The sequence below is a fragment of the Peromyscus californicus genome, unplaced genomic scaffold, assembly GCF_007827085.1.
Source record: "Peromyscus californicus insignis strain IS unplaced genomic scaffold, ASM782708v3 Scaffold_16__1_contigs__length_79575227, whole genome shotgun sequence".
NCBI lineage: Eukaryota > Metazoa > Chordata > Mammalia > Rodentia > Cricetidae > Peromyscus > Peromyscus californicus.
In genome coordinates, this window is record NW_026294458.1 from 3552671 (window position 1) to 3580198 (window position 27528).

General features: G+C 49.9%; 1 protein-coding gene across 3 annotated transcripts in view; it reads left to right on the forward strand.

Moving 5' to 3' along the window:
* Window positions 1–26755, forward strand: part of Hic2 (HIC ZBTB transcriptional repressor 2) — a 31027-nt gene extending 4272 nt beyond the window's left edge. For 2 of the 3 annotated variants that reach the window (XM_052740018.1, XM_052740020.1), the window contains exons 2-3: window positions 18137–18235; window positions 20613–26755. In XM_052740018.1, coding sequence (XP_052595978.1) covers window positions 18210–18235; window positions 20613–22452 — 1866 coding nt within the window. In that variant the 5' untranslated portion in view covers window positions 18137–18209 and the 3' untranslated portion in view covers window positions 22453–26755. Of the gene's footprint in view, window positions 1–16975; window positions 18236–20612 lie in introns of those variants that run through there. The other variant, XM_052740019.1, reaches the window with a different exon arrangement.
* The last annotated feature ends 773 nt before the right edge of the window (window positions 26756–27528 follow it).

Below are 27528 nucleotides of genomic sequence, written 5' to 3' on the forward strand. Positions count from 1 at the left end.
CCTGTTTTTGTTTGAGATAAGGTCTTACTGTGTACTCAGACTGGCCTCAGACTTGTGCTCCTGCCTCAGCCTTCCAGAGTGTTGCAGTTATAGTGTGCCTCTTCTTAGGTAGCTGAGATGAGGGTGTTTTTCTTTTTTCTTTTATTTTTCTTTCTTTTTTGTTTTTAGAGAGAGGGTTTCTCTGTGTATCTTTGGTGCCTTTCCTGGAACCCACTCTGTAGCCCAGGCTGGCCTGGAACTCACAGAGATCCGCCTATCTCTGCCCCCTGAGTGCTGGGATTAAAGTTGTGTGCTACCACCACCTGGCTGGGGTTTTTTTTGTTTGTTTGTTTTTTTGTTCTGTTTTGTTTTTTCTTTTAAAAGCAGTGGTGCTGTGAAGGGTGGGCTAGGGTAATGGTCAGGAGACCCTGGAAAATATGATCTTGTAGGTGCTTGTTGAAGCTTAGGAGCACCACTGCCCACCAGATGTGTGAGACTCTTGCAGACTTTGTATTTACTCAGCCACATTTTCTAAACATTATTAGTCCTTAGCCCACAATGTCTAAATTGTGCTGGCTTTTCTGTCCTCTGGTGCTCACAGACTTGTGTACCACCACTCTGCTTTTTTTTTTTTTTTTTTTGGTTTTTCGAGACAGGGTTTCTCTGTGTAGCTTTGCGCCTTTCCTGGGACTCACTTGGTAGCCCAGGCTGGCCTCGAACTCACAGAGATCCGCCTGGCTCTGCCTCCCGAGTGCTGGGATTAAAGGCGTGCGCCCGGCGGTGGTGGCGCACGCCTTTAATACTTGTGTACCACCACTCTGCTTTTAAGGCCTCGTGATAGGGGCATCATTCCAGTTCAGTGGGAGTCTCCTGAGACTGAGGTTGATAACTTTCTTGGGTTGGAGTTGAGAGCCTGAGAGCATTTATTACATGATGTCTGTAGATACTTGAGTTCAGACCAGGGAGGGATGGTAGAGAGCCTTTTTTCCCAGAAAGACTGGATTTCTGTTAGAAGCTTTCAAACAAGCCTGTCCAATTTGTGTGTGTATGAACTGGTGGTGGTGGGGAGGGGGGGCGTCAAGCAAACTTGTAAGGGTTAGGGAACTGAATTAGGGAAGGGCCCTGAGGAACAGCTGCTTTCTTGAGCCTGCTGGGAGATGGGTGTGGGGACCCCTAGTCAGCTTCATTCCTTGAAGGCCAGACACCACCACAGCCCAGGAGGCTAAGGAAAGGCAGGCCCTTGGACAGGCATGATTGAGTGAGTGGGAAGAAGGATCCCATGACACAATCTGGGACCTTCAGGAAGGCCACCATAACTGATGAAACAGAAGCATGGTTTGGGGCTTGAAGTAGGGGGATTGAGGATCTTCTAACCTTTAAGGTGAGAAAGGATGAGTCAGCCACTTGCATCTAGGCCAAAAGTCCCTCCTGTTTCTTGTGAGGTGGAAATAGTGTAGGCCCTTGTTTCCTGATTGACTGGGAGCTACCTCAGGAGAACATTGTGGGTAAAGAGGGAGCTATGGGGTATGGAAAGGCAGGCTGTTCTATGGGAATTCCCAGAGTGACAAGGATGAAGGGTCCAGGTGAGAGTGAGCCCACTGTGTGGGCAGAAGGGCTGTTGGCTCTGTGTGAGTACAGCTGCTAGGCGAGTTGCTCTGTGTGGGTCTGGGGCCTCAGACCTCGTTCCTAGCAGCACCTATGGGTGGGCAGGTGCTTTGGCTGGTAGGAGGGGCCACTGCCCTTTCCATATAGGGGTCTGAGCCCCATTGGAGTTTTCATCAACCCAGTGTAGACTCTTCCAGGTGAAGGACCCCATGATTTGAACCTTGTTCATGGTCTTTGCAGCTCCGCTATCCTGCTGCTTGGAAGCAGGTGACTTCTTGGTGAGTTCTCGTGCAAAAAGTAAATGAAAAGGGAGAGTGGGACCTGAGATGTCAGGGTCCTATCCTTATGTGGACAAGGTGTCCATACTGTGTGGGATGGTGGACTTCGGCTGCATATGAGACTGGCACTGTTGCCTGTGTTATGCTTGACTTCAAGTTAGGGGAGCTCAGTTTATCCCTAGGTAGGTCCTGTGTTTCCTACAGTGAAGCTGGTCTGGTCAAGTTTGGGAACCACTGCCTCATCAAGTGGTGTATCTTTGTTTTTTTTTTTTTTTTGAGATAAGGTTTCTCTATGTAGGTTTGGAGTCTGTCATGGATGTCATGGAACCACTCTGTAGGCCAGGCTAGCCAAGAACTCAGATCCACCTGCCTCTGCCTCCCGAGTGCTGGGATTAAAGGCATGAGCCACCACCACCCAGCAAGTGGTGTACCTTTGTTTATAACAGAATCAGGCAGAAGATTAAGTAGTAAGGTTGAGTAGGCTATGCTGCTGCTGCTTTGGGAGGGCACAGCAGGGTTAGCAGTTACCCAGTGATTGAGTGGAACTAGCAGATTCTCAGGAGGAACACTGAACGAAGGGTGAACAGCAGGGCCTGAGCATGCCCTGAGGGGCCTCATAGAATGTTCTCTGTGGAGCCACCTCCTTCCCTGTGCCCTAAGACTCAGTCTCACCAGCCCTGTAGCCTGTGCTTCCATAGTTGTTTGGCCTTGGCTTGGTTGCATTCTTGGGTTCCCATTGGCCTCCTTTGTAACCTGGCTTTGCCTGACATGATGGCTTTCTGACAAGCCCACCTTGGCCCCAGCTGAGATAGAACTCTAGATAGATAGGCGCCCCTGGGAGAGACATTGGTCCTGGAGGTTTTTTCTGGGCTGCATTATATAGGCAAGGTGTGTGAAACTGCTACTAAGGGATTGGAAAGAAGGGTGTGGGTGCTGTGAAAGGATGTCAGAAGCAGGGTTTCAGGCTCTGCCTCTGTGTAGGAACAACAGTGGGAAGTCCTTGCGTCGTTTGTTTACTGAGGTTAGTGCAGTAATCGTGTGGCAGGAGTGTTAGGGAAGACCCCTGGGTAGGAAGTGTGGTCCTTCAGAGGAGGCAGCCTAGGTAGAGGCGGTGAAGGAATGGGCTAGTGGCTGAAGAGGAAGATGGTGGTAGGGACACACACACACAGGCAGCGACATTTCTGCTTTGTGCTTCTTGGTAGACTAGCCTGAACAAACTGTTTTGCAAGTAGAACCTGCTAATTTTGGGGGTGGTTTACACACAAGGTGCACACACACACATCCTTTGTATGCTTGTGCGGCACATGCCTGAGTTTTTTCTAGGCTAGGAATCAGGACTTTCATGCTTGCTAGACAGACATTCTGTTCCCTGAACTACAGTCCCAACCCCACCTTTTTTTTCTGCAGGTGCTCTGGGAGCTTTACAGAGTTCTTGATAGAATATCAGGAAGGAAGAAGGGTGGCCACTTATTTTGGGCCCTTACCCTTGCTCGGACTTGTTTAATTAGGCCTGAGTTTAATCCTTAGAACATACCTGTGCGGTCCTAATCATTTTATTAGTTCGTTGTACAAACGATAGAGAGAGGGTACAGTCACACAGATAGGAAATGGGCAGGGAAGTTCTAACAGTGAGCTCTGTGTGGGAGCTTTGCACACAGTCTGAGGGCACCTTTTTCTGCGGGGTGCTTGGGCTGGAATGCCTCTTTTTCTTTTTTGAGATAGGATCCTACTGTGTAGCTCTGGCAGTTCTGGAATTCCTTATGTAGACCAGGCTGGCCTCAAACTCACAGAGATGTCAGAAGTCTACCACAAGTCTGAGCAAGGGTAAGGGCCCAAAATAAGTGGCCACACCTCTGCCTCCTGAGAGCTAGGACTAAAGGCATGCACCACCTCTGCCTGGCTCTTTAATTTTTAAAATTAAAATATTTTGCTCTTCCCCTTCCTCCCTCCAATACGGTCCATGTATACCCCCTCCCCCTTGTTCTCTCTTAAATTCATGGTCTCATTTTCTTTGTGACTGTTGCATATATGTATGTGTGTAAATATATAAATACTAAGTCCATTTAGTGCTTTTACATATATGAGTTCAGGGCTCACTACTTGGAATTAGATAATCAACTGATGGGGCTGGAGGTGGTTAAGAGCACCGGCTGCTCTTCCAGAGGTCCTGAGTCCAATTCCCAGCAGCCACATGGTGGCTCACAATTATCTATAGTGGAATCTAATGCCCTCTTCCGGCATAAAGTTTTCCATGCAGATAGAGCACTCATGTACATAAAATAAACACATCTTTATTAAATCATCAGCTGGGGGAGTGGCTTATCTCCAGGGACTAGTTCTCTCACCAGCCCTAAGTTGCCTGTAGCTTTTGGCTGTCAGTGGACCCCCTGTGATTTCTCCCTTCCACAACATCATGTCTGGTGGTGGTGTTATTCAGGTCCTGTTTAGCAGTCATATTGTTGAGGCATCTTGGAGACACTATCTCAAATAGCAGATTTCCTGGTCCTCTGGCTCTTAACAGTTTTTGCACAATATTCCCTGAGCCTCAGATGCAGGAGTTGTTATAGATGTGTGTATCTGTTGTGTCTGGGTGTCTCTGCATTTGACCACTTGGTTGTGATCTTCCCTTTTTTGGGGGGTGGGTGGGCAGGGTCTCACCTGGAACTCAGAGATGTGTCTGCTTCTGCCTCCTGGAGTGCTGGGCTACCACACATGGCTCTGAGGCTTTCTTTGGTATTTTTGTTTTGTTTTAAATTTTATTTTGTGCTGGGTGGAGGTGGTGACTTATGCCTTTAATCCCAGCACCTTGGAGGCAGAAGCAGGTGAATCTCTGTGAGTTCAAGGCTATCCTGGTCTACAAAGTGAGTTCTAGGACAGCCAGGACTGTTTCATAGAGAAACCCTGTTTCAAAAAAAATAAAATAAAATAAAAATTTATCTTTACCCAGTGGTGGTGGCGCACACCTTTAATCTTAACATTTGGGAAACAGAGGCAGGTGGATCTCTGAGTTCAGGGCCAGCCTGGTCTACTGGGGGAGGAGTTCCAGGACAGCCAAAGCTACACAGAGAAACACTGTCTCAAAAAAAAAAGAAAACAAAACAAAAAATTGTTTTTTGTATTGGGGCGGGGCAAGTGGAAGTCAGAAGGCAACTTACAGAAGCAAGGTCTCCCCAGGGTTGCACTCAGGTTGTCAGGCTGCCTGGTCCTGCCAGCCTCTTCTTTTTCTCTTAAATTAGTTTGTGTGTGCTAATGTATGATGTGTGTGTCTAAAAGTCAGGACCACCTATAGGAGTCAGCTCTCTACTTCTTCCCTGTGGATTCTGGGAATCAAACTCAGGTTTGGTACAAGCATGTGCCTTTACCTGGTGAGTGAGTCAGCCATCTTGCTGGCCCACAAATGAGGTTCTCTTTTTCCGCTGGGCAGTGGTGGTGCATGCCTTTTTTTTTTTTTTTTGGTTTTTGTTTTGGTTTTTCGAGACAGGGTTTCTCTGTGTAGCTTTGCGCCTTTCCTGGAACTCACTTGGTAGCCCAGGCTGGCCTTGAACTCACAGAGATCCTCCTGGCTCTGCCTCCCGAGTGCTGGGATTAAAGGCGTGCGCCACCACCACCCGGCTCCTTTTTTTTTTTTTTTAAGAGGAAAGGTGCTGCACATGTAGAGGTCAGAGCAATTTGAGGGAGTAGGCTCTCTCCCTATATGGGCTTCAGGATCTAACTAACTCAGGTATCTAGGTTTGGCAACAAGCACCTTTATCGCAAGTACTATCTTACTGGCCCTGGCTAAGTTTTTCAGTTCAAGTGTAATGGATGATGGCTCTCAAAGCTGAATGGTTCCCCCACCCCAGGGACTAGAAGGCAGAGAAGGGCTCCCTGGACCATCTTTAACTTTAGTAACAGCCCCTTCTGGGATTTCTAGTCTCTGTGGCATGGTGCCTTTGCTGAACAACTCTAAGAAAGGGCTCTAGCGACAGCCTGGGTATTGTACCTCAGACCCGACAGCTTTCCCGTCTAGTATTTGTTTCAGTGTGGGCAAATGAGAGGTGCTCGGTCACTACCTTTGGTGTTGGGAGCAGGGGCTGGAGCAAGCATGGGGGAAACTGAGCTACACAGCCTTCTGAAAATGCCTCCAGGTAATCCGGCGCTGGGCTTGGACTGCTGTGATAAGTGAACCTAAACTCCAGAAGGCCAGGTGTGAGCCTAAGGCAGCCCCGTACTGGCTGAGGGGAAAGAATTGTTTCCAAAGTCCCACATTCCATGCATGTATGGACGCTGATAAGAGTGCACTGCTTGCTTAGCCTTCTTTGGGTAGAAGGGGACTTTGACTTCATGCCCCCAGCAGGCAGCATGCTCATCCACATCCTGCTTCCTGGTAGCACCCTTCCCCCACTGATCTCTGTTCCTTGTACCCACAGCCCCAGAGCCTGAGATGCCATTTCAAACAGCCCTTTCATTCATTTATTTAAAATTGTTACTCTATCTCAGTAGTTCTTAACCCTCCTAATGCTGTGACCCTTTAATACAGTTCCTCATGTTGTGGTGACCACAACCATAAAATTATTTTGTTATAATTATGTCATAATTGTTATTTTTCTACTATTATTAATTGTAATGAATATCTGATATGCAGGATATCTGATATTTGACCCCTAAAGGGGTTGTGACCCATAGGTTGAAAACTACTGCTCTAGCTGGATGCTTGCCTTGATCCTAGCACTTGGGAGACAGAGTTAGGTAGAGCTCTGAGTTCAGGCTATCCAAGGCTACAATAGTCTCAAAGTAAAAAAAAAAAAGTTGTTACACTTTAAAGTTTGCTAGGAAGCCCCTTTACCTAGGATTTTGGCATTTTCATGGAAAAAAAATGTTGCAATGTCAACCTGGAGGTGGTAGTGCACACCTTTAATCCCAGCACTTTGGAGGCAGGCAGGCAGATCTCTGAGTTTGATGCCAGCCTTGTCTAGACTGAGTTCCAGGACAGCCAGGGCTACAGAGAGGAACCAAACCCTGACTTGAAAAACCACCACCATCACCAACAAAAAAGGCAAGAGCTGGGCATGGCACATTCCTGTAATCCCAGTACTCAGGAGGTGGAGGCAGGAGGATCAGGAATTTGTGGCTAGCCTGGGCTATGTGAGACTATGTCTCAAAAAAAACAAAACAACATCCCAAAGGAAATGGTGACAGGGTTTTTAACCTCAAGTGCTGGTCAATGGGGCTAGCTAGGGTGGGCAGGAGGGGAGGTATACAAGAGGATGTGCTTCAGCTAATGCTGATATTAGATGAGCAGAAAGAGAGGAAGAGGAAGGAAGGGACTTAGGGGGAAGGGCCATCCATTGGAGGGCATGGCCTGTGGGCTTCTCAAGACATTTTGGAAGGATGAGGTAGGCTCAGCACCCCTCAGGTAAGAGCTGAATCTAAGGTAATGGGGAAGTGACGATGTATATTTGAAAAAGATAACAGGATGAATTGTACTCAACCAGAGGGAAAGGGATTCAATACTCTATGTGGACATTTGGAGAGGGCGTTTCTGGATAGACATAGGTTAATTTTATTCTTTTTGAAATGAAAAATAGAATTATTATTTATGTGTGTGAGCATGTGTGTGCTCTCTGGCTGGAAGTCAGAGGACAACTTGTGGAGTTGGTTCTTTCCTACCGCTCTGTTCCATTGAAGTCAGCAAGCACCTTTAGCTGCTGACGTAATTTTGCTGTCCCCTTTGCTTGCTGTACTTGGGATGAAACCTTGCATCTTGTACGTGCTGGGCAGAGCCCTCAGACTGTCTCTGACTCTGCCTTTCCTCCCCATCTGGTCCTTAGGAAGAGAATACCTGTAAAGTTAGGCGTGCTTGCTCTTCTGCACACGACAGCCTGTCTGGCTTCACATTAGGACTGGGGGGTGCTTTATGTGTGGTCTCCTGGGACCTGAGTCTTCCAAAGCCCTGTCCCCAACTCTGCATTGTTAATAGAGTTGTGCGATATTGGGATCCCTGGACTGGGGTCTTTGAATCAGGTGACTCTTCGGGATTCCTCCTTCCCCCATACAGGGTCTCTCTGTGTAGCCCTGGCTGTCCTGGAACTCACTTTGTAAACCAGGCTGGCCTCAAACTCAGAAAGATCCTCTTGCCTCTGCCTCCTGAGTGCTGGGATTAAAGGTGTGTGTCACCACTGCCTGGCTTGCTTTGGAAGTTTTATACAGAGCAGACTCAGTTTCCCTAGTAGGTTTTGAGGTTAACTGTAGGAAATCAGAATATTATTACAACCATTGTGACCAGATGGTCTGAGTTGTGTATTACATATAAGTATATATACATCTTAAAGAATGTAGAGAGTAATGGTGTAAAGCCTACTGTGATTGAAGTCAGTATCCTACTGATCACAGTCTTAGCTCTTCCAGTGTCATGTAAAAAGCAACTCTTCCCCTAACTTCTGGACACCCCTCATTCCTGTGTGGCTCATTTCTGTCCTGTAGGAGTCGAGCAGCCTCTCATCTGAGTTGTGGGTTGACCTTTGCTGCATCTGTTTGTACCCTGAAACACAGAGTGGCTTGTTTGAGTTGGGTCTGTATTCTACATACACAGAGCTGGCAGTGCCGGTCGAAATCTAGAGACTGGAGTTCTGTGGCGTTGCAATTTCGCACATCGTTATGTGTCTTGTCTTCCTAGTAGCCCATCTTTCACCCTTGAGCTGTGTTGCTCCAGGAAGAGAAAGTCCTTATTCATTTCATCTTCTGTCCCTAAATCCTCTTCCTCAAAGCTAAAGAACCTTTTAAAAATGTATGTGTGTGTGTGTGTGTGTGTGTGTGTGTGTGTGTGTACTGGGAATTGCAACCTAAGTAAGTATTCTATCACAGACCCACAGCCTCAGCCCTCTTTGTATTTTCTTCTAAGGCTTGTGTTACCAAGCCCAGTCCCCTTTTTTATTTATGTATTTTATTATGTGTATTTTTATTTATGTATATATATCATATATCTATTACATATTATGTGATTTATATATACATATACATATATACATACACACACACACACACACACACACACACACACACACACACACACACACACATAAAATAGATGGGTTTTTCCAGACAGGGTTTCTCTGTGTAACAACCCCGGCTGTCCTGGAACTCGCTCTGTAGACCAGGCTGGCCTCAAACTCGCAGAGATCTGCCTTCCTCTGCTTGCCTCCTGAGTGCTGGGATCAAATGCGTGTGCCACCACTGCCAGGCTATTTCTTTTATTTTTAATGGGTGTTTTTCCTTCGTGTATGTGTGCACACTGTGTTGTACCTGTGCCTGTAGAGGTCAGAAAGGAGGTATTGGATTGCCTGCAGCTGGGAATGGTTGTTAGTCTGTTGACATGGGTTCTGAGAGTCGAAACTGGGTTCTTATAAGAGCGAGTGCTCTTGACCCCTGCGTCATCTCTCCAGCCCCTAGATTAACTTATTTTTATCTTTTATTTTACGTTTGTGTGTATGTGCGAATGAACACAGGTGCCTTCAGGGAACAGAGCTGTTGGGGCTCCATGGTTGGGAGTTTGGGCATTTGTGAGCTGCCTGAAATGGGTGCTGGGAATAGAACCTAGGGATCTTCAGGAAGAGCAACAGCAACTCTTAACTGCTGAGGCATCTCTCTAGGCGCCCCCCCCTTTTTTTTTTTTTTTTGTTTGGAGACAAAGTCTTTCACTGAGTTCCTAGGCAGGCCTTAAACTTGTGATCCTCTTGCCTCAATTTCCTGAGTGGCTTGGATCTCTGCGTTCAAGGCCAGCCTGGCCTTCGGAGTGAGTTCCAGGACAGTCAGGGCTACACAGAGAAACCCTGTCTCAGAAACCAAAAATAAATAAATATTAAATGAACAAACTGCCTACTTACCATCCATCCATCCACCCACCCACCCATCTATCTGAAACAAGGACTCCCTTATTATCCCTGAGTGTCCTGGAACTCACTATTTTGACCAGACTGGCCTTGAAATCACAGGGACACACCTCCCTCTGTTGGTATAAAGGGGTGTGCCACCATGCCCAGCTAAAATGATTTTAAAAGTGCATCATTACAGCGGACAGTGGTGGCTCATGCCTTTAATCCCAGCACTCAGGAGGCAGAGCCAGGCAGATCTCTGTGAGTTCGAGGCCAGCTTGGTCTACAGAGCGAGATCCAGGACAGACACCAAAACTACACAGAGAACCCTGTCTTGAAAACAAAACAAAACAAAAAAATTCATCATTACTTCCTGACATGGAATTTTTAGGCTTACGTTTTTGCTAATTCTCATGAAGCATACCATCTTAAAGTTTGTCCCATTCAGAGGTCATACTATCATGGGCAGAGTGGGTTTTGGGTGCCTGTTTGCTTTGGTGTCTTTGAGACAGGCTCTTACTCTGTAGTATATATAGGCTTACCTCAGATTTGTGGTGATCTTTATAGGCCTCAGACACTCAGTGCTAGAGCTGTAGGCATGCTTGATCTTACCTCAGCTTTTACAAGTGAGTGAAGGAGCTCTTTCTTGGGAAGATGACTACATTGATTTTGTTTTATGAAGTGCAAGAGACCTCATAGGTTTTTTTGTTTTACTTGTGTAGAGTTCCTACTTGATTTAATACTTGGTTGGCTGCTAGAGTTGGTTTTAGGGAAGTTGGAGTCTTGTCTCCCACAGCCTTGGGCTAGGTGGCTGCCTAGTGACTCAGCTGTGACATACACCTCCCTCTGGGGTTCAGTTATCTCATTTGAAGGATGTCCCCAGGCAGAGGAGATGGTTGTGATAGTCCTTCCAGCTGGGTGGCCCAGGCTTCCTGGTGCCCTTTCAACTCCTTGCCTGTGGAATTCTACCTACTTGCCTCTGCTGTCACTGCTCTCCTTCCTTGCACATTTACTTTAGCTTTTTTTTCTTTTTTAGTGTTGGAGTTTGAACCCACAGCTTCTTTTATGCTAGGAATGTCCTGTACCAGACCTTCCTCTCTTTCTCTTTTTAAAAATATGTATTTATTGCTGGGCAGTAGTGGCCCATCCCTTTAATCCCAACACTTGAAGGCAGAGACAGGCAGATCTCTGAGTTCGAGGCCAGTCTGGTCTACAGAGGTAAGCCAGGGCTGTTAGAGAAACCCTATCCAAAAAAAAAAAAAAAAGTATTTAACCAATGGTGGTGGTGGTGACATTAATCTCAGCACTTGGGAATCAGAAGCAGGCGGAAGTTTGAGGCCAGCCAGGTTTCTGTAGTTCCAGGACAGCAGGGCCACACCGTGAGACATGGTGTGCACATGTGCGTAAGTGCACACAGTGCCTTTGGAGACGAGAGCACAGTTTCTATAGGAGTCGTTCTGGTTGACCGCCATGTGGGTCCCTGGTGTTAAATTTAGCTTGTTGAGCTTGGTGGCAATGTGCTGAACCATCCCACCAGCCCAGAGCCTCTTCTCTCTCCCCTCTCTCCCTCTCTCCCTCTCTCCCTCTCTCCCTCTCTCCCCCTCTCTCTCCCTCTCTCCCTCTCTCCCTCTCTCCCCCTCTCTCTCCCCCCCCCCTCTCTCCCCCTCTCTCCCCCCTCTCTCTCCCTCTCTCTCCCTCTCCCCCCCCCCCCATCAGTCCTGGGCCTCAACTATCTCTAGTTGTAGGTATACCATTTATAGTCACCATCTGTTGGACTTGTTGGCTTAGGAAATGTTTTTTCCTTTGGGGACTTCGTTTACTTGACATTACTGTTGTGTCCTTAGTTAGTGTGAATGTAGTTCCTTGGGCTTTTCTGGATGTGGCAAGCTCATGCCCCTGACAGTGTATGTCTCATACCTAAATGTGTTACATCTCCAGGGGTTAAGATGTAGGCTCTTGGGTTGGCGATAGGATTCACTGGTGAAGGTGCTTGTCAACAAGCCTCATGACTTAAGTTTGATCCCAGGTAAGCACGTGTTTGAAGGAGAGAACCAGCTTCCACAAGTTGCCACAAGTTTTACATCCATACATATGCTGTGTTCTGTTCACGCACCCCCTCCTTAATAATGAGTGAATGAATCTAAGAAAATGACGCAGATTCTTACTGGAGTCTAGCGTGGGGCCTGAGACAAACAGTGCTTCTACTGCTCCTCCTTGAGCTATATCCACTAGTAAGAAGAGGGGGGCTAAGACTGGAGAGGCCTGGGGGGGAACCCTCACCTTGTCCTGTCTTGCCTCCTGAATTCTCACACATTCATACATACATACATGTAGTTTGGTTTTTTTTTTTTGAGATAAGGTTTCTCTTTTTAGCCCTGGTTGTCCTAGAACTCTCTGTAGCCCAGGCTGGCCTCAAACTCCACCTGCCCCTGCCTCCCAAGTGCTGGGATTAAAGGTGTGCACCACCACCGCCCAGCCTTTTCTTTAAACAAGGTCTCACCCTGTAGCCCTGATTGTCCTGGACTTTACAAGAGATCTGCTTGCTTTTGCTTTCCAAATGCTGATATTAAAGCTGTGCACCTCCACATCTGGCTTGAATTTTCACTTTCCCATTGCCTAGGAGGGTGTTTTTGTTTTGTTTTTTACTTGCTTTTTAAAGATTTATTTATTTATGCATATGAGTGGTCTGTTTGTATGTGTGCCTGTATGACAGGAGATCCTAGTACAGATGGTTGGGAGCACCATGTGGGTGCTGGGATTTGAACTCAAGGACCTCTGGAAGAGCAGGCAGTGCTCTTAACTGCTAAGCCCCTGTTTTGTTTTTTTGTTTTATTTATTAAGTACATTGGGGTTTTGTCTACATGTATGTCTGTGAGGATGGCATATTCCCTGGGATTGGAGTTACAGACCATTAGCTGCCATGTGGGTGCTGGGAATTGAACCGGGGTCCTCTGGAAGAGCAGCCAGTGCTCTTAACCTCTGAGCCATCTCTCCAGCTCCGCCCCTGTTTGTTTTTAAGCTCCTGTTGTGTTGCAAGTAATCTGGTTTTTGTAATAATTCATTACAATCTCAAATTATTATTCCACTTTGTCAGTGAGGACTCAACTGCTCTCCTCAACTAGAGTGGCCTAGAGCTGGGGCTCACCAGGGCAGATGTAGCAGGCAGATGTACCCTTGCCCTAGCCCTTGTTGGCTCTAAAGTTAAGCAGGCTAGGAGGATGAACAGATGAGGCTGTGCCTTTGAGGGCACAGGGCCTGGTGTGATGTGGCGCTGCATAGTGCCTCTCTTCAGGCCTTCCTTGTAGCACCAGCCTGCTCTGGGCTTTCTTAATAGTGAGGGTTTCGCCGGGCGGTGGTGGCGCACGCCTTTAATCCCAGCACTCGGGAGGCAGAGCCAGGCGGATCTCTGTGAGTTCGAGGCCAGCCTGGGCTACCAAGTGAGTTCCAGGAAAGGCGCAAAGCTACACAGGGAAACCCTGTCTCGAAAAAAAAAAAAAAAAAAAATAGTGAGGGTTTCTGGGAGCAGCATGCTTGGTAAGATTGTCAGGGTCCATGCAGATCTTAGCTTTGAGTAGGCAGCATTCTCTAATAGGGTTCTGGAACATTTCAGGATAGACTTGGAAAAGGGCATAGGCTGCAGTGGGTGTCCTTCTCCCTTCTGCAACAGAGCTGGTCTTAGTGTTGGAGTAGGAGGCCAGTCCAGTCCTGGTGTCTGATACCATATCACCTCTGTTCTTAGAACCCGATAGTTACATTTCATAGAAGCTGTGGCAAGAGGAGGGCTGAGCTCTTGGCATTTGAAGTGCCTATTGCTTTCCAGGAGGATGGCTTGGGAGAGAGCCAGGAGTGGCTGGCTAGTATCCAGGTCTGGGCCAAATTATTTGGCTGCGCTTGCCCAGAAAATGAGCCCCGCTCACTACCAAGCCCAAACCTAAAGGGCAGGAGGTTACCACACCTGGCTGGGGTATTGTAAGAGAGGCAGCAAGCCCCATAGCCCTAGTTCATACTGGATGGTAGCTTCACTTTGTTTCTTCTGGTAGAGGAGCTAGACCTATGCCCTCGACGTGAGTTAGTTCATGAGACAAGGCCGAGGGGTGGGGGGGTTGTTTATTTTTTGTGACGCTGGATTTGAACCGAAGGCCAATGAGCTAGGCTTCCAGGCCTCCAGAGGTGGGAGGGGAAGGAGCCTGAGTTCCCCCAAGCAGCTCTGTAGTTAGAGGCCCTTCCTGGGAGTGTAGAAAATTGACCACAGCTCCCTTCTAAGTCAGGTTTTAGATCCTTACTCTGCTCCCTATGTACTCTTTCTGTGGGCAAATTGCTTAACCCCCATGAACTTTATCTGCAGCCTGGAGGTAGAGATAATGGTCCTCCACTGAGACCAGACCTGCTCAGACCTGTCCAGTCACTGCACAGCCCCCCACCCCTAGAAAACCTATCTCACTTGGGCAGAAGTGGTGGAAGACCAGGATGAATAGAGTTTCATGGAGGAGTCCAGCACAGGGACAGGGTTAAATGGAATCTTCAGTTTGACTGTGCCCATAGTTAGGTTCTGGCCTAGGCTTTGGGAATCTTCTAGATTCTCAGTTGCTTAGTCTCTTTCAGACAGCCCAGGCTTGGGGTGAGCCACATGTGGAATATGAGATTACCGTAATGGTAATGGAGAGTGAACCGACTGCTCTCACATTGAGGTTATGGATGGTGGTAACATGTCTGGGGCCCTCTTTGAAGCTAGTCAGATGTGCTTAGATCTCTGGGGTATAGAAGCTGCCTATTGGCCATGCTTTGTTCATCCGTGCTCCTGGTCTCATAGCTTATCCCCGCCTGGTAGTGGCACTCAGGAAGATTGATGGTGGAAGAAACTCCTTGGGATACATCAGGCAGGAGCATCCCCCAGGACTTCATCAGAAACACACTTCTGGGGAAGTATAGCTGCCAGGGAAAAAGTAGGATGAGAAGGTTCTCTAGAGGGCTGAGTGGGATGGCCCCCTTTCCTTGCCTTTTCCCTTTTCACCAGGCCTCCTGGCTGGGTGTGAAGCAGAGGAATTCCAGTCCAGGTGCCCTCGGATGCCTCCAGGAGGGTTCATTCCTGCCTGAGGGGATCAGGCATTGAGTAGAAGGGTGAGGAGTGTCATGTGGCTTGAAACCACACCCTGAGTCTGGGCCTCACCGTGGGCCTGCAGTCCTCTTGTCCTAGAAGCTGAGCTACCAGCCTGGTGTCCAGAGGGAGTTACAGGAGGCACAGAACACCACTGAGTGTTCGGCCTCTTGAGACTAGGCAAGGTGGGTGTTTAGGCTGATTCGGGGCAGCACTTTTTGGAAGGGATAGAGTGGAGTCTTTCTCCAAGAATCACTTTCGTCTTAAAATCTTTCTCAAGTCTTTAAAGTCTGGGCCATAGCAATGCTTTCCTGTCCCGTTGTTGGGTACAGGGCAGAGGAAACCTCCTTCACTAGTCCTTAAGATAAGCTGAATGGACACTGTAACTGTTTCCTCAGGGTGGGTCATTCCCCCAATGGAGTTCCACTCTGAGGGGCAGGAGGCAGCAGGTGAGGGCGGGAAACCCAGGCTCTGTCGTCGTTTTCATTGGCTCTTTAAATGCTGTGTTCATTTGGGCAAGTGGGGTGAATGAACACTGAGATAGTGGGTGTGTCGGGAAGAGAGGGAAGCAGAGTTGTGCTGGGCTGGGACTTTCACTGATTGGAGACACCAATAGTGCCCGAGTCAGAGGAGCCAGGAGTGACAGGGACCTATACTGCTCTGGCTACTCTGCCCGTGCAAGCCTGCACTAAATTTGTGTCAGTTTTGCCTTTTGTAGAGCTTGATGTAAATGGAATTTATCTGTCCGTGCTTTCATTGTATGTTATGTGTGTGTGGTGGTCAGAGGACAACCAGTCAGTTCTTTTTACATAGCCCTGGCTGTCCTGGAACTCACTGTGTGTAGATTAGGCTGGCTTTGAACTCTGGGATTAAAGGAGTGTGCCACCGCACCAGGCTGGCCCTTGTTTTTAAGACAGGTCTTACTCTGAAGTCCATGATGGTTTAGAACATGTGCTTCAGCCTTCCAAGTATTGAGATTACAGGTCTGAGCCATTACACCTGGTTTAAAATGTAAAGAATAATGTAGTTTGACTTGTTTTTCCTAAAATGGTATGGCACAAAATCAGTAAGCTAGTAGAAATTGTTCAAGTGTCAAATATTGAGGCGATTTTGTGTTGCTTGTAATCCCAGCTCTTGGGAGATAGAGGTGAGTGAAGGTCATCTTGGTGCCTGTAGCAAGTTGGAAGCCAGCCTGGGATATACGCAACCCTGTCAGAAAGACAGCAAAATATTAGAATTTTGATCCCATGGGTCAGTGATTATTTGGTCCTGAGACTAAAGGGTAAAATTACTAGTGTCCTATAGTGTGGAGTATTACTAGGCTGTGGTATCCTGGATTGAATGCATTTTAAACAAATCTTGGAGGGAGTTGTGTGGTATTTGCTGTGCTGTGGTATATGTGTACTATGCTAGCCCCCTTTTGGACTCACAGGCTACCCTCAGGGAGGGGCACATGCTTCTGACTTTTCTGTGATGAGAAGGAGTGAAAAAGGATAAATGGGTGCATACTATTCCATCCAGGCCATATGCTGATATCTAATGTGGGGGCCAGGGAGGTCACACAGAATTGCATTATTTCTTCTATTCGTGTTTACAGTAGAGCTAGCTGGACCTTGTCTTCAGAGGTCAGGCTTGCTGCTCCCCCCCCCCCCCCCCCAAATCGGGGAGGCCTGGAGCTGGAGGTTCCTCGACAATAGGAGGTTTCTGTGCTGACTTTCTCTTCCCTTCCCTTGTCCTCTGAGATCAGTGGTCAGCCCCATTGTCCCAGGTGGCTATAGGTGCCATTGTTACAGGTTGGCAGTCCTGGGCCAGGCTTGTTACCCTTAGTTAATAGGCACTGCTATTTGTTAGAAGCTGTTGGATGTTAGCCCGCATGTGCACCCTATTTTAGTTAAGTCTGTATCTGGCTTTTCATGGGCTGGTGTATCTAGCCATGTTCTCAGTCTTCAGTCTCCCAGGCACTGGCCTCTCCAAGGAAAGTAGGTGGGATCGATAGTCATCATCATTCAGGTTGGGAAGAAAAGAGCAATGATTTGTAGGCTACAGGGCCCTCCCATGGAAGGACCTGAGTGGGGACAGACTGCCAGCTCCCAGTAGGGCTGGCATCACCCACCCACCCCACCCCCGGCGGCGGCGGCGGCGGCGGCGGCGGCGGCGGCGGGCACCAAAAGGATCATGCAGGCGCTCCCTGCATGCTGTCGGCTGGTAGCTGTCCTGGTCTCTACCGAGGGCCCCATAATTTCTGAATTTGGAAAGTGCTGTGGCAGAAGGCTAACAGGGCCAGGTTTAGGCTGCTTGGTAGGAGTCTGTCTGGCTAAGATGGGTTTCCTGGATCTGTGGCTGTTCACCCATCTCGCCAGTTTTGTCGGCTTCTCTTCTGTCCCTTGTCCTCTTGGGTGACCAGCTCATTAAACTCCAGAGCTGGTTCTTTGTTTTGTGGCCTTTGGGATAATGAGCCCACTCTGAAATGGGAGCTGCTAGGAGGGCAGGAGAGACAGCTGACAGCCTGAAGCCAATGACTGAGGCCCCAGCCTAAGGCCTGCACCCCAGGTCTGGTCACATTCCTGAGGGACCTGCCCTCATGGTCCAAGGGATGGTGTGGGGGAAGGGCTGGCAGAGATGGGTTCCTGGCTGCTGCAGGCTCCTTCTACTGACTTCCAGGGGAGACCAGGCTGTTCTGTATGGAGAACAGGGACCCAGAATCTCAAGATTCCTCATCCCGTAGGACCCAGAGTGGTGGTGGTGGGAACACCCCTCACCTGGGGCTGCTGTTGACTGTTTTGTAGGGGTGAGCCACTAGACAGATGAACTGAGTTGCCAAGAGGAGAAGGAAAAGGCGGCAGATTGGTTCTTAGAAATAGCCCTTCCACTAGGTTCCAGTTTGACCTTTTGTTATGTAAATATGGCCAACCTTGCTTTAGCCTCCCAGGATGGCCTCCAGGGTTTTCTTTTCTTTTTTTTTTCTGTCTCTGTCTGTCTGTCTGTCTCTCTGAGACAGGGTCTCTCCATGGCTGCCCTGGAACCTTCTTATGTAGAGTAGACTGACCTGGAACTTACTTGCAGATACCTGCCTGCCTCTGGGAGTACTAGTATTACTAGTCCTAGTACTAGGATTAGAGGCTCTGGGATTAAAGGCATGGGGCGTCTACAGTGTACTTTAGGGGTTAGGTAGTACCCCCCAGCTGCTCATACCTGGTACTAAGTCCCCCATTCTTTTTTTTTCTCCTCTTGCTTTGTTGCCCCAGGTGCTCGTGGGAGTAGAATATGTGACCCTTCCTTCATGCTCCTCTCCTTTCCTCCCTCACTGATGCCTGCCTTCTTCTTCCCAGGTAACCAGGCTTTGATGCTCCCTCAGGAAGTCTGCGTACTCAAGGAGGCCACCCCCCGCCGGCTGCTGCTCACATGGTTTCTGGGCCCCTGGCACTCCGGTAGGCCTGGGAGAGGAAGACTCACCATGGTTTCTAGTCCTTGGGGCTTTCTGGGTTTCTCAGACAGCCTTGGAGTATAGATTCTGTGCTGGTCTACATTCCGTTACATGTGCACAGTGCAGGCAGGCAGTGGGTGGGGTGTCTGAGACTGGTGGCCCAGGCCTTAGGCACACAGCCTTTCTTTTGTCTCTCCTGCTAGGCCTGAAGCACCAGGTACTTTTGCTAGCAGAACTGGCACAGCCATTGCCCTGGGGCTGATATCTAGGGCCTGCTGGGTAACTGTACCTGAGGCTCTTTGTTTCTACCCAGCTGTAGAGAGGTTTGGTTCTCATTGCCTCAGCCACTAATTCAGCTGACTTGCTTTAGCTGCTATACGCAAGGAGCAGGCCGAGCCCTCTGTCAAGTGCTTTCTGTAAGGCTGAGCGGTAGCATTTTTGTACATCGGTGTTCTCTGGAACTTTGGGGTAAGTGGGATTTCCTTCTCTGAACAAGGGCAGGTGTTGGACTGAAGAGAACCTTTTGTCAGGTGTTGAGGGACATAACAGGCCCACCCCAGTGGCGGACAGGACTGAGAGCCTTTCGAGGAAAGGGCAGACAGACATGGGTGGTAGAGAGCTTCAGAGGAATTCAGATTGGACCCAGAAGCCAGGCATGGTGGTGTACAGCACATTCCTTTAGTACTGGTGCTCCAAGAGGCAGAGAAGGGTTAATTTGTTTGTTTGTTTGTTTTTGTTTTTTTTGGAGACAGGATTTCTCTGTGTAGTTTTGATTCCTGTCCTGGATCTCGCTTTGTAGATCAGTTTGGCCTTGAACTCACAGAGATCCACCTGGCTCTGCCTCCCGAGTGCTGGGATCAAAGGCGTGCACCACCACCATCTGGTGAGAGGGGTCAATTTTTGTGAGTCCAGGCCAGCCTGCTCTGCATAACAAGTTCCAGGCCTGGTGGGGGGAGACCCTGTCTTGAAAAAAGAAAGAATTTGCTCCCTGAGTGGGAGATGTAGAACTATCTGTGTAAGCTGTTGGAGCCCCAGACTCTTCTTGCTGTGGTTCTGGATGCTGCATTGCTGGCAGCTGCGTCTCCATGGCTGTGGTCTCAGGGAGCTTTGAGGTGGGCTCAGGCAGCCACTTGGGCACTGGAGTCCCCATTGTGTAGAAGACAAGGCTGGCCATGTGGAGTTGAGTGCAGCTGAGATCTACCTGGAGTACTTCTGACCTCCTGGGGCCTTTGGTACACTTTGCCACCTGTGCTCTCCTGGAGCATTCTCCGTGGAGTGTCCTGCTTGGCTGAGGCACTTCTCTCTGCACAGGTAGACAGTATGCCTGAACCCCACCTGCACACACTGCTGCTCTGCTAACAGGTTCCTTTGGAGACACACTTGTGTGTTTATTATTATTTGTGACTACAACGAGAGTTTATACAGCCTGTCTGGAAAGGCCAGCTTGCTGCCTTTCCCAGGCCCCAGATGGCAAACTACCTTTCCTAGAAAGGGCGTAGAGTCTGTGAGGTTCACAGGCTCAGACAGTGTCCAGTGTCTCCTGACTCCCGCATCGTAGAGAGCTTTGTAAGGACCAGCAGTTATGGGAGAGAGGATGCAGAATCTGAGTCAGGAGCCAGCAGATGAGGACCACTTGGCTGCCTGGAGGGGTGTTTGAGAGTTATCCCAGGATAGAACAAAGTTTGCAGGCCAAGGCACTTGGTTTGGTTCATAGGATTTTTTGTTTATTTGCCTTTTTATCTTTTAAAATTTAACCTTTCAACATAAGGAAATTACCACCACCAACAAAAATCTGTAAATCTGGGAAGACCAGTCCTGTGGGTTTGCATGCCTAGGCAGGACTAGCCAGTGTACTCTGTGGCCCCTAGAAGGGTATTTGTTGTGGTTTCTGTAGCCACCTGCTGGCCACTTTGTAGGTTCTCTGCATGTCCCTCAGCCTGTGACTGACCTCTAGAATTGAAGTGGTGACAAAGTACAATTCAAATTGACATTTGTTTTAGCATCATTACTTATGTGTGTGAATGTTTTGCCTGCATGATTATGTGTGCACCACTTGAGTGTGTGCTCCTGTGGAGGTCATAAGGGATTAGATCTCCGGGAACAGGAATTATGGATGGCTGTGAAGAGCAGCAAGTGCTCTTAACCAATAAGCCATCTCTCCAGTCTAAACCCAGTTTGCTTGGCACCTTTACTTTTCATAACCTCTTTTTTTTCATGTGAGTGAATGGCAGGGGATGGGCAGACACACTCTCCTTTCTCATGGGTTGAGACCCATCCTCCCTGTGCCTGAGGAGGGTGGAATTGGGTGGGCTCAGTGCATAATCTGTACCAGGCCATCATGCAGGTTGCAGGTTAACTATCCTGCCTGTTCTTGCCCACAGGTGGTGCCCGTGGGCAGGGCGCAGGGACATGGGGCCAGACATGGAACTGCCCAGCCATTCAAAACAGCTCCTGCTGCAGCTGAACCAGCAGAGGACCAAGGGCTTCCTGTGTGATGTCATCATCATGGTGGAGAATTCTATCTTCCGGGCCCATAAGAACGTCCTGGCTGCTAGCAGCATCTACTTCAAGTCCCTGGTCCTGCATGATAACCTCATCAACCTAGATACAGACATGGTCAGTTCCACCGTGTTCCAGCAGATACTGGACTTCATCTACACGGGCAAGCTGCTGCCCAGTGACCAGCCATCTGAGCCCAACTTCAGCACTCTCCTCACTGCCGCCAGCTACCTCCAGCTGCCTGAGTTGGCAGCCCTCTGCCGCCGCAAACTGAAGCGAGCTGGCAAGCCCTTTGGCCCTGGACGAGTAGGTGCTGCTGGCGTGGGGCGACCAACCCGTAGTCAGCGGCTGTCCACAGCCTCTGTCATCCAGGCTCGGTATCCAGGACTTGTAGATGGGCGCAAAGGACACCCCGTTCCCCAAGAGCTCCCTCAGGCCAAAGGATCAGATGATGAGCTTTTTCTGGGCAGCTCCACCCAGGAAAGCACACATGGCCTGGGCCTGGGGGGCTGCCCAGCTGGTGGGGAGGTGGGCCTGGGGGGTTGTAGCAACAGCACCAACGGGAGCAGTGGGGGCTGTGAGCAGGAGCTGGGTCTGGACCTGTCCAAGAAGAGCCCTCCCCTGCCTCCTACAGCCCCTGGCCCCCACCTCACTCCTGAAGACCCAGCCCAGCTGAGCGACAGCCAGCGCGACTCACCTGCACCCACTTCAACCTCCGCCCTGCCTGTTGGCAACAGTGCCTCATACGCTGAGCTGGGGCCCACTCCTGAGGAGCCCATGGATCTGGAAGGGGCCGAGGACAACCATGTGAGTCTGCTGGAAGGGCAGGGCGGGCAGCCTCGCAAGAGCCTCCGGCATTCAGCCCGCAAAAAGGATTGGAACAAAAAGGAACCTGTGGCTGGGTCCCCCTTTGATCGGAGAGAAACGGCGGCGACTAAGGGTCCCAACCCAGGGGAAGAAGGGGAGGGGCTTGGGGACAGGGTTCCCAATGGCATTCTGGCCAGCAGTGTTGGTGGGAGTGGCCCCAGTGGGTCATATGGGGAGCCGCCGTACCCCTGCAAGGAGGAGGAGGAGAACGGCAAGGATGGGAGCGAGGACAGTGGGCAGAGTGGGAGCGAGGGGGGCAGTGGGCACGCTGGTGCCCAGTACGTGTACCGGCAGGAAGGCTATGAGACGGTGTCCTACGGTGACAACCTCTACGTGTGCATCCCTTGTGCCAAGGGCTTCCCCAGCTCTGAGCAGCTCAATGCTCATGTGGAGACACACACAGAGGAGGAGTTATTCATCAAGGAAGAGGGGGCTTATGAGACCGGCAGTGGGGGTGCAGAGGAGGAGGCTGAGGACCTGTCAACACCTAGTGCCGCCTATGCAGCCGAGCCTCGTCCTTTCAAGTGCTCAGTCTGTGAGAAGACCTACAAGGACCCGGCCACACTTCGGCAACACGAGAAGACACACTGGTTGACCCGGCCCTTCCCCTGCAACATTTGTGGCAAGATGTTCACACAGCGAGGCACTATGACGCGCCACATGCGGAGCCACCTGGGCCTGAAGCCCTTTGCCTGCGACGAGTGTGGCATGCGCTTCACCCGCCAGTACCGCCTCACAGAGCACATGCGTGTACACTCAGGTGAGAAGCCCTATGAGTGCCAGCTCTGTGGGGGCAAGTTCACCCAGCAGCGCAACCTCATCAGCCACCTGCGCATGCACACTTCCCCTTCCTAGAAGCCAAAGACCCGAGGGAGCCCTCTGCAGACTTGCCACTTGGGAGCCCACGGAAGGAGGATGAGGAAGTACGGAAGGAGGATGAGGAAGTACGGTGGGAGGGCTGAGCCCCGAAGTCTGCACGAGGCTCCCGGCAGCTCCTCTGGCCCCGCCTCCCCATACCCAGAGCTTTAATCAACAGTGTACCAAGGGAAGCCAGGAGAAGAGCTGCCCGGGCCAGCCCTGCGCGTGTGGTGCTGGTGACTATTCTACCTCCCGTCCCAGTTGGCTCCCAGCTCCCTGAAGGGGCTGCTGAAGAGCCGGTGGGAGTCCATCATGTGGGTGTCAGTGGGACTTGGTCCCTTACCTGCAGTCTGGGCTAGAGGAGGCACAGGGCTTCCCCTCCCTGGCCAAGAGTGGTGCCTGGAGCAGGCCCTCGGCTGTCAGGGCCTCGACTGTGTGTGTGCGCGCGCGTGTGTCTTTGCGGTGCAGTGTGACTCTACTGTTGGGAAGCTGGTGTTGGGTGGCAGTTCCTTTCTCTCTGAGCTCGCACTGGGACAGTCAGGGTGACCCCACTGCCTACCTCTCTACAACTAAAGAGCCCTCTGGGCCTGTGTTACTGTTATTCCTACTGAGCTGTTCCTATTTCTTTTTTACAGTTTAAAAAAATTTTTTTAAAACCAAAATGAACAATATTTTCCTCCTGCCTCTTTGGGGATGAGCCTGGGTTTGCAGACTGAATGTAACTGGGGCAGCTGCTCCTCCCTGTCATTTCCCCTGGTCCTGGTGCTGTGGGCATAGTTGAACTTGCCTCTCCAAGGCCCCAGAAGCCCTTCTTGCCCAAAGGCTTCCCTGATCCCGAGCCCTGCCTGCCTGGGCTTCCTCAGGAGAACATGCTTTTCCCATAATTTCCAAGGAATGTCACTAGTTAGAGGTACTTACTTTTATTGGGAACCCCCACACACACCATACGTTTTTTGAGATGTTGGAACTTAAAGATCGGAAGTTTCAGAGGGGGAGGGGGAGGCTAGACTTGGTGCCAGGGCCATTGGCACTCTTGTTCGTGTGTGTGTGTGTGTGTGTGTGTGTGTGTGTGTGTGTGTGTGTGAGAGAGAGAGAGAGAGAGAGAGAGAGAGAGAGAGAGAGAGTGTATGTGTGTTGCTTATGCACAGATGCTTTGCTTCCTTGCTCACGGAACAAGGTGGAGAGCCTTCTGACCTTTTGCTACCTCTTGAATTCAATACCACAGTACAGTTGAGGCTATAGTTGTTTCCTATAGTGGGAGTATGCTGGGTTGGGCTGGCCCGAGCCCTTTGTGGGCCTCAGTGTTCTCTGAAGGGATGATTGCTGCTCAGGGGATGCTGTTTGTGGGGCAGGTGCTGGGCACCTGAGTAACAGAAGCCATGAGGAGGGAGCAGCTCCCTGCATGGGCCAGGGTGAGGTGGAAGTGAGCCCATCCGGTCTCCTCCTGAGCTCTTGTGTGTCTAAGAACCTACTGAAGAGCCAGAGGTACAGGTTGGCCTCCACCTCCATCCAGACTTAGCAAATATAGGGGTGGGTGTGTCAGCCAGCTTCAGATGCTTCCATGGGCTCCAGGAAGGGGCAAAGCCAGACCAAGATTGTCTGTGCTCTGCCCCAGATGAGCCACAGATCTGGGCCCGTAGGCCTTATCATGTTGCTTGATAGCTTTTCATGTTCCTTTTGATTTTTTACTAAAGACCAAAAAATTCCAGAGTCATCCCCTGCTCCCACCTCTCCATAGACCCTCTAGCCTGAGTTCAGGGACCCTGTGAGTGGCAGGTGGGAGTGAGGGCACCTGGCCAGGCTCCCGTGGTGCCCTTGCTCTGAGCCAGTACTTTACCCTTTGCCTGTAATCTCTTTTCAGTTCTTGCAAGTCAGACTGAGCAGCTGAGTGAAGACCCATTCCACCCAGGGAAGAAGCAGGGCGTGCTAGCCTCTGCTCTCCACCCCACCCCACCCCACCTCACCCCACCCCACCCCACCCCACCCCACCAGCACTTAAGCCACAGGACACAAAGTCTGTACAGCGTGGGGACCCCGTGTGGCCTCCCAGGCTGTGGGCAGCCTCATCTGTTGTGCAGAAATTCAGGGACTGGGAGCAGAGCCCCTCAGCACGTCTTGTGCGACAGAGTATTGTAGCCACCTTAGTATTGTACCAAGCTTTTCTGTATTTTAATGAGAAAGCAAAACACTAGTTTCCTATTTAAGATTTTAAGGGTCGTTGGGCTGGGCGGGATCGACACTTGGTTTGTTTTCTTTTTTCTTTGTTTTCATTGGTGCATGCTTACGACTGTCCGTGTGCGCGTCTGTGTGTGTGTGTGTGTGTGTGATGTCAAGAGCCTCAAGGAAATCAGGCCATAGGAGGCCAAGGTGGCTGACAGTTCTCTTTTAGTCATTTAATTCCTGAATGTTTTGGAGGAACAGGAAACAGAAAATAGCAGATGTCATGTAGGAAAAAAAGATAAAAAAAAAATCAAAAGAAAAAAAAAAAGCTCATACCCAAATTCACAAAACCTATTTTTTAAACCAAAGCACATTTTGAATGAGTATGGAACCTCAGTGGGCTCAGAAAAAAAGATACTAATATATTTATCTCATTGTTTACATAAACTTTTACAGTTTCAGACCTCAGCAGCTATAAGGCCAGTCCCAGGGAACTCTCCCCTCCCTCCTGGGTCTTTCTAAGCTTCTAAGTCGACCCTTGAGCAGCTTAAGGGCAGAGGCAGCCCTGGGTGCTGGGTGAGAACTAGAAGCCCTCCCTTTAGCTTCACCTGAGCCCTAGTCCCCACTTTTGGGGCCTCTTCAAGCTCAGCTGCCACCAAAGAGCATGCACCAAGCTGACCAGCCCCCAGGCCTCCTGGCTGGACCCAAGGGGTGGATGTCAGCCCTGCCCGTGAGCCTTGTGTTACTGTGAGAGTCACTCAAGCCAAAAAGCAGGGAGCTTTAGGAAGCTCAGCCGACTCCATCATGTGCACACCCCACCCCGGGCAGCAGAAGGGTCTGGCTTGAGTCTGGTCCTCACCAACAGATGGTGCGAACACTCTCAACAGTGTTGTTTTGTATCAATGTTTGTGCAGTGATGAATGTATTTATTTCTCAGACTTAGGGCAAGCTGGTGGAAGCAGGCCCGGCTCTGCCAGTGCCCACTCCCACTGGACCGAGCTACTGCAAGGGCTCTTCCAAGATTGCAAAAAGGAAAAGATGAACTTGTGAACACTTAAGAATCTCAGACTTGCAGTATAGCCATACACCTCAGCCTGTGACCCCTGACCTCACATGGCCCAGGAAGTGTGTTTCCGTCCATCAGCACTGAGGGGACCCAGATCCCCACATGCTTCCCACACTGTCAGTATTCACTGGACCTAAGGGTCCTTGTGCAGGAGTACGATCTGCTGAGCTGTCAGCAGGCAGAGCCTTCCTGAGGAGGGGGAATCCTGGGCAGCCAGGAGGGCAGGGCTCAGGGGGTAAGTGCTAGGAACAGAGGCAGAAGCCAAGCGGCTGGGCCTGAAAGAATGGACAGGCCCCAAGCCTTGCTGTGCTTCACCAAAGGGACCAAGGTCTTCCTTTCCCCAGTCACTATGGGGCCAATGTTACTGAACCTATGAAATGGATGCCAGGAATGAGGGATAGAGAGGGACCCGACCTCAGTCTGACATTCCAACCCGGGAAGGGTGGAAGCTGTGGAAACGTGCTGCCCTGGACCCCCTTCCTAGGATGCCTGCAGCTTCAGTCACCTTACTTTAACTTTCTACCAGGGACCCCTCCCCCTACCTCACCTTGCTATTTATTGCTGTAATTTATTGACCTCAAAAATGCTGCATAACAGACCTCACTTGGGTCAGGGAGAGTTCCCAGGGTCCTCCCCTCCATTTGGTGGGGCCCCATGGGGCCAGGTGCTTAAGGAACCTCCCTGTACCTAACCCATCACTTGTTTCCTCCAGGGGCCCCAGTCTGGGCTCCATCCATCCCATTTGCAAATACCTCAGGAGGGATGGGGTATATCTGTTTCGTTTAATTGGAACTGGAAGAGGGATCACATCCTCTGTACCCTTCCCGGAGCAGGGGAGGGGTGCGGGGGTCGTACTCCTGTACTGGTCACCGCTGTTGCCACTCATCACATTGAGTTTACTTCCCTAGAGTCTGGATGGATGCATTCAGGTCAGAGCTGCAGCTGTGCAGCCCTCCAATGTCAGAGTGATTTATCCATGACTGATCTCTCCATTCAAAAGTGTGCAGTCTTAATGTACAGTGATGAGAAACTGTTATTTTATGATCTTTTCATTAAAAGCTTGATTGAAAACTGTGGTGTCTGTCTTGTGGCTGTACCCTCCAGCAGAGTGACAAGGTCTTAGGAGAGAGCAGGATCTGGGGTGAGAAGATGGCGGGGGATTGCCTTTAGATGTGAGCATGGTCAGAACAACAATGGCTCAAGTTAATTGAGGCTGTCCAGAAAGCAGATCTGGTGGAGTGGCTGGGATGAGGTGTGACCAGTACCCTGGAGCACAGTTTGTAACTAAGGGCTGGGACAAGATGAGAGCCCTCTTAGTGGGTAGTCTCCAGAATGAGGGCTGCCGCCTTGAGTCTTGGTAGGCTAAAGACTTGATTCTAAGGGCTGGGGTTGTAGCAGGGCAGTTTTCCCAGCATGTGCCAGGACACTAGATTCAAACTCCCCTATGTGCACTTGCAAGATAGGGTGACTCAAAAAATAGGTTCATGAACATTTAAAAAGCCCGACTCGGCCAGGCGGTGGTGTTGCATGCCTTTAATCCCAGCACAAGAGGCAGAGGCAGGTGGATCTCTGAGTTTGAGGCCTGCCTGGTTTACAGAATGAGTTCCAGGACTACACAGAAACTTTTTTAATTACGGGGCTGGAGAGATGGCTCAGCAGTTAAGAGCACTGGCTGCTCTTCCAAGGACAAGGTTCAATTCCCAGTACCCACCTGACAGCTAAAAACTGTAATTGCAGTTCCAGGGGATGCAACACCTTCACACAGACATATATGCAGACAAAACACCAATGCACATAAAATAAGAATAAATCATTTAAAAATTTTAAAAAAAGAAAAGAAAAAGTCT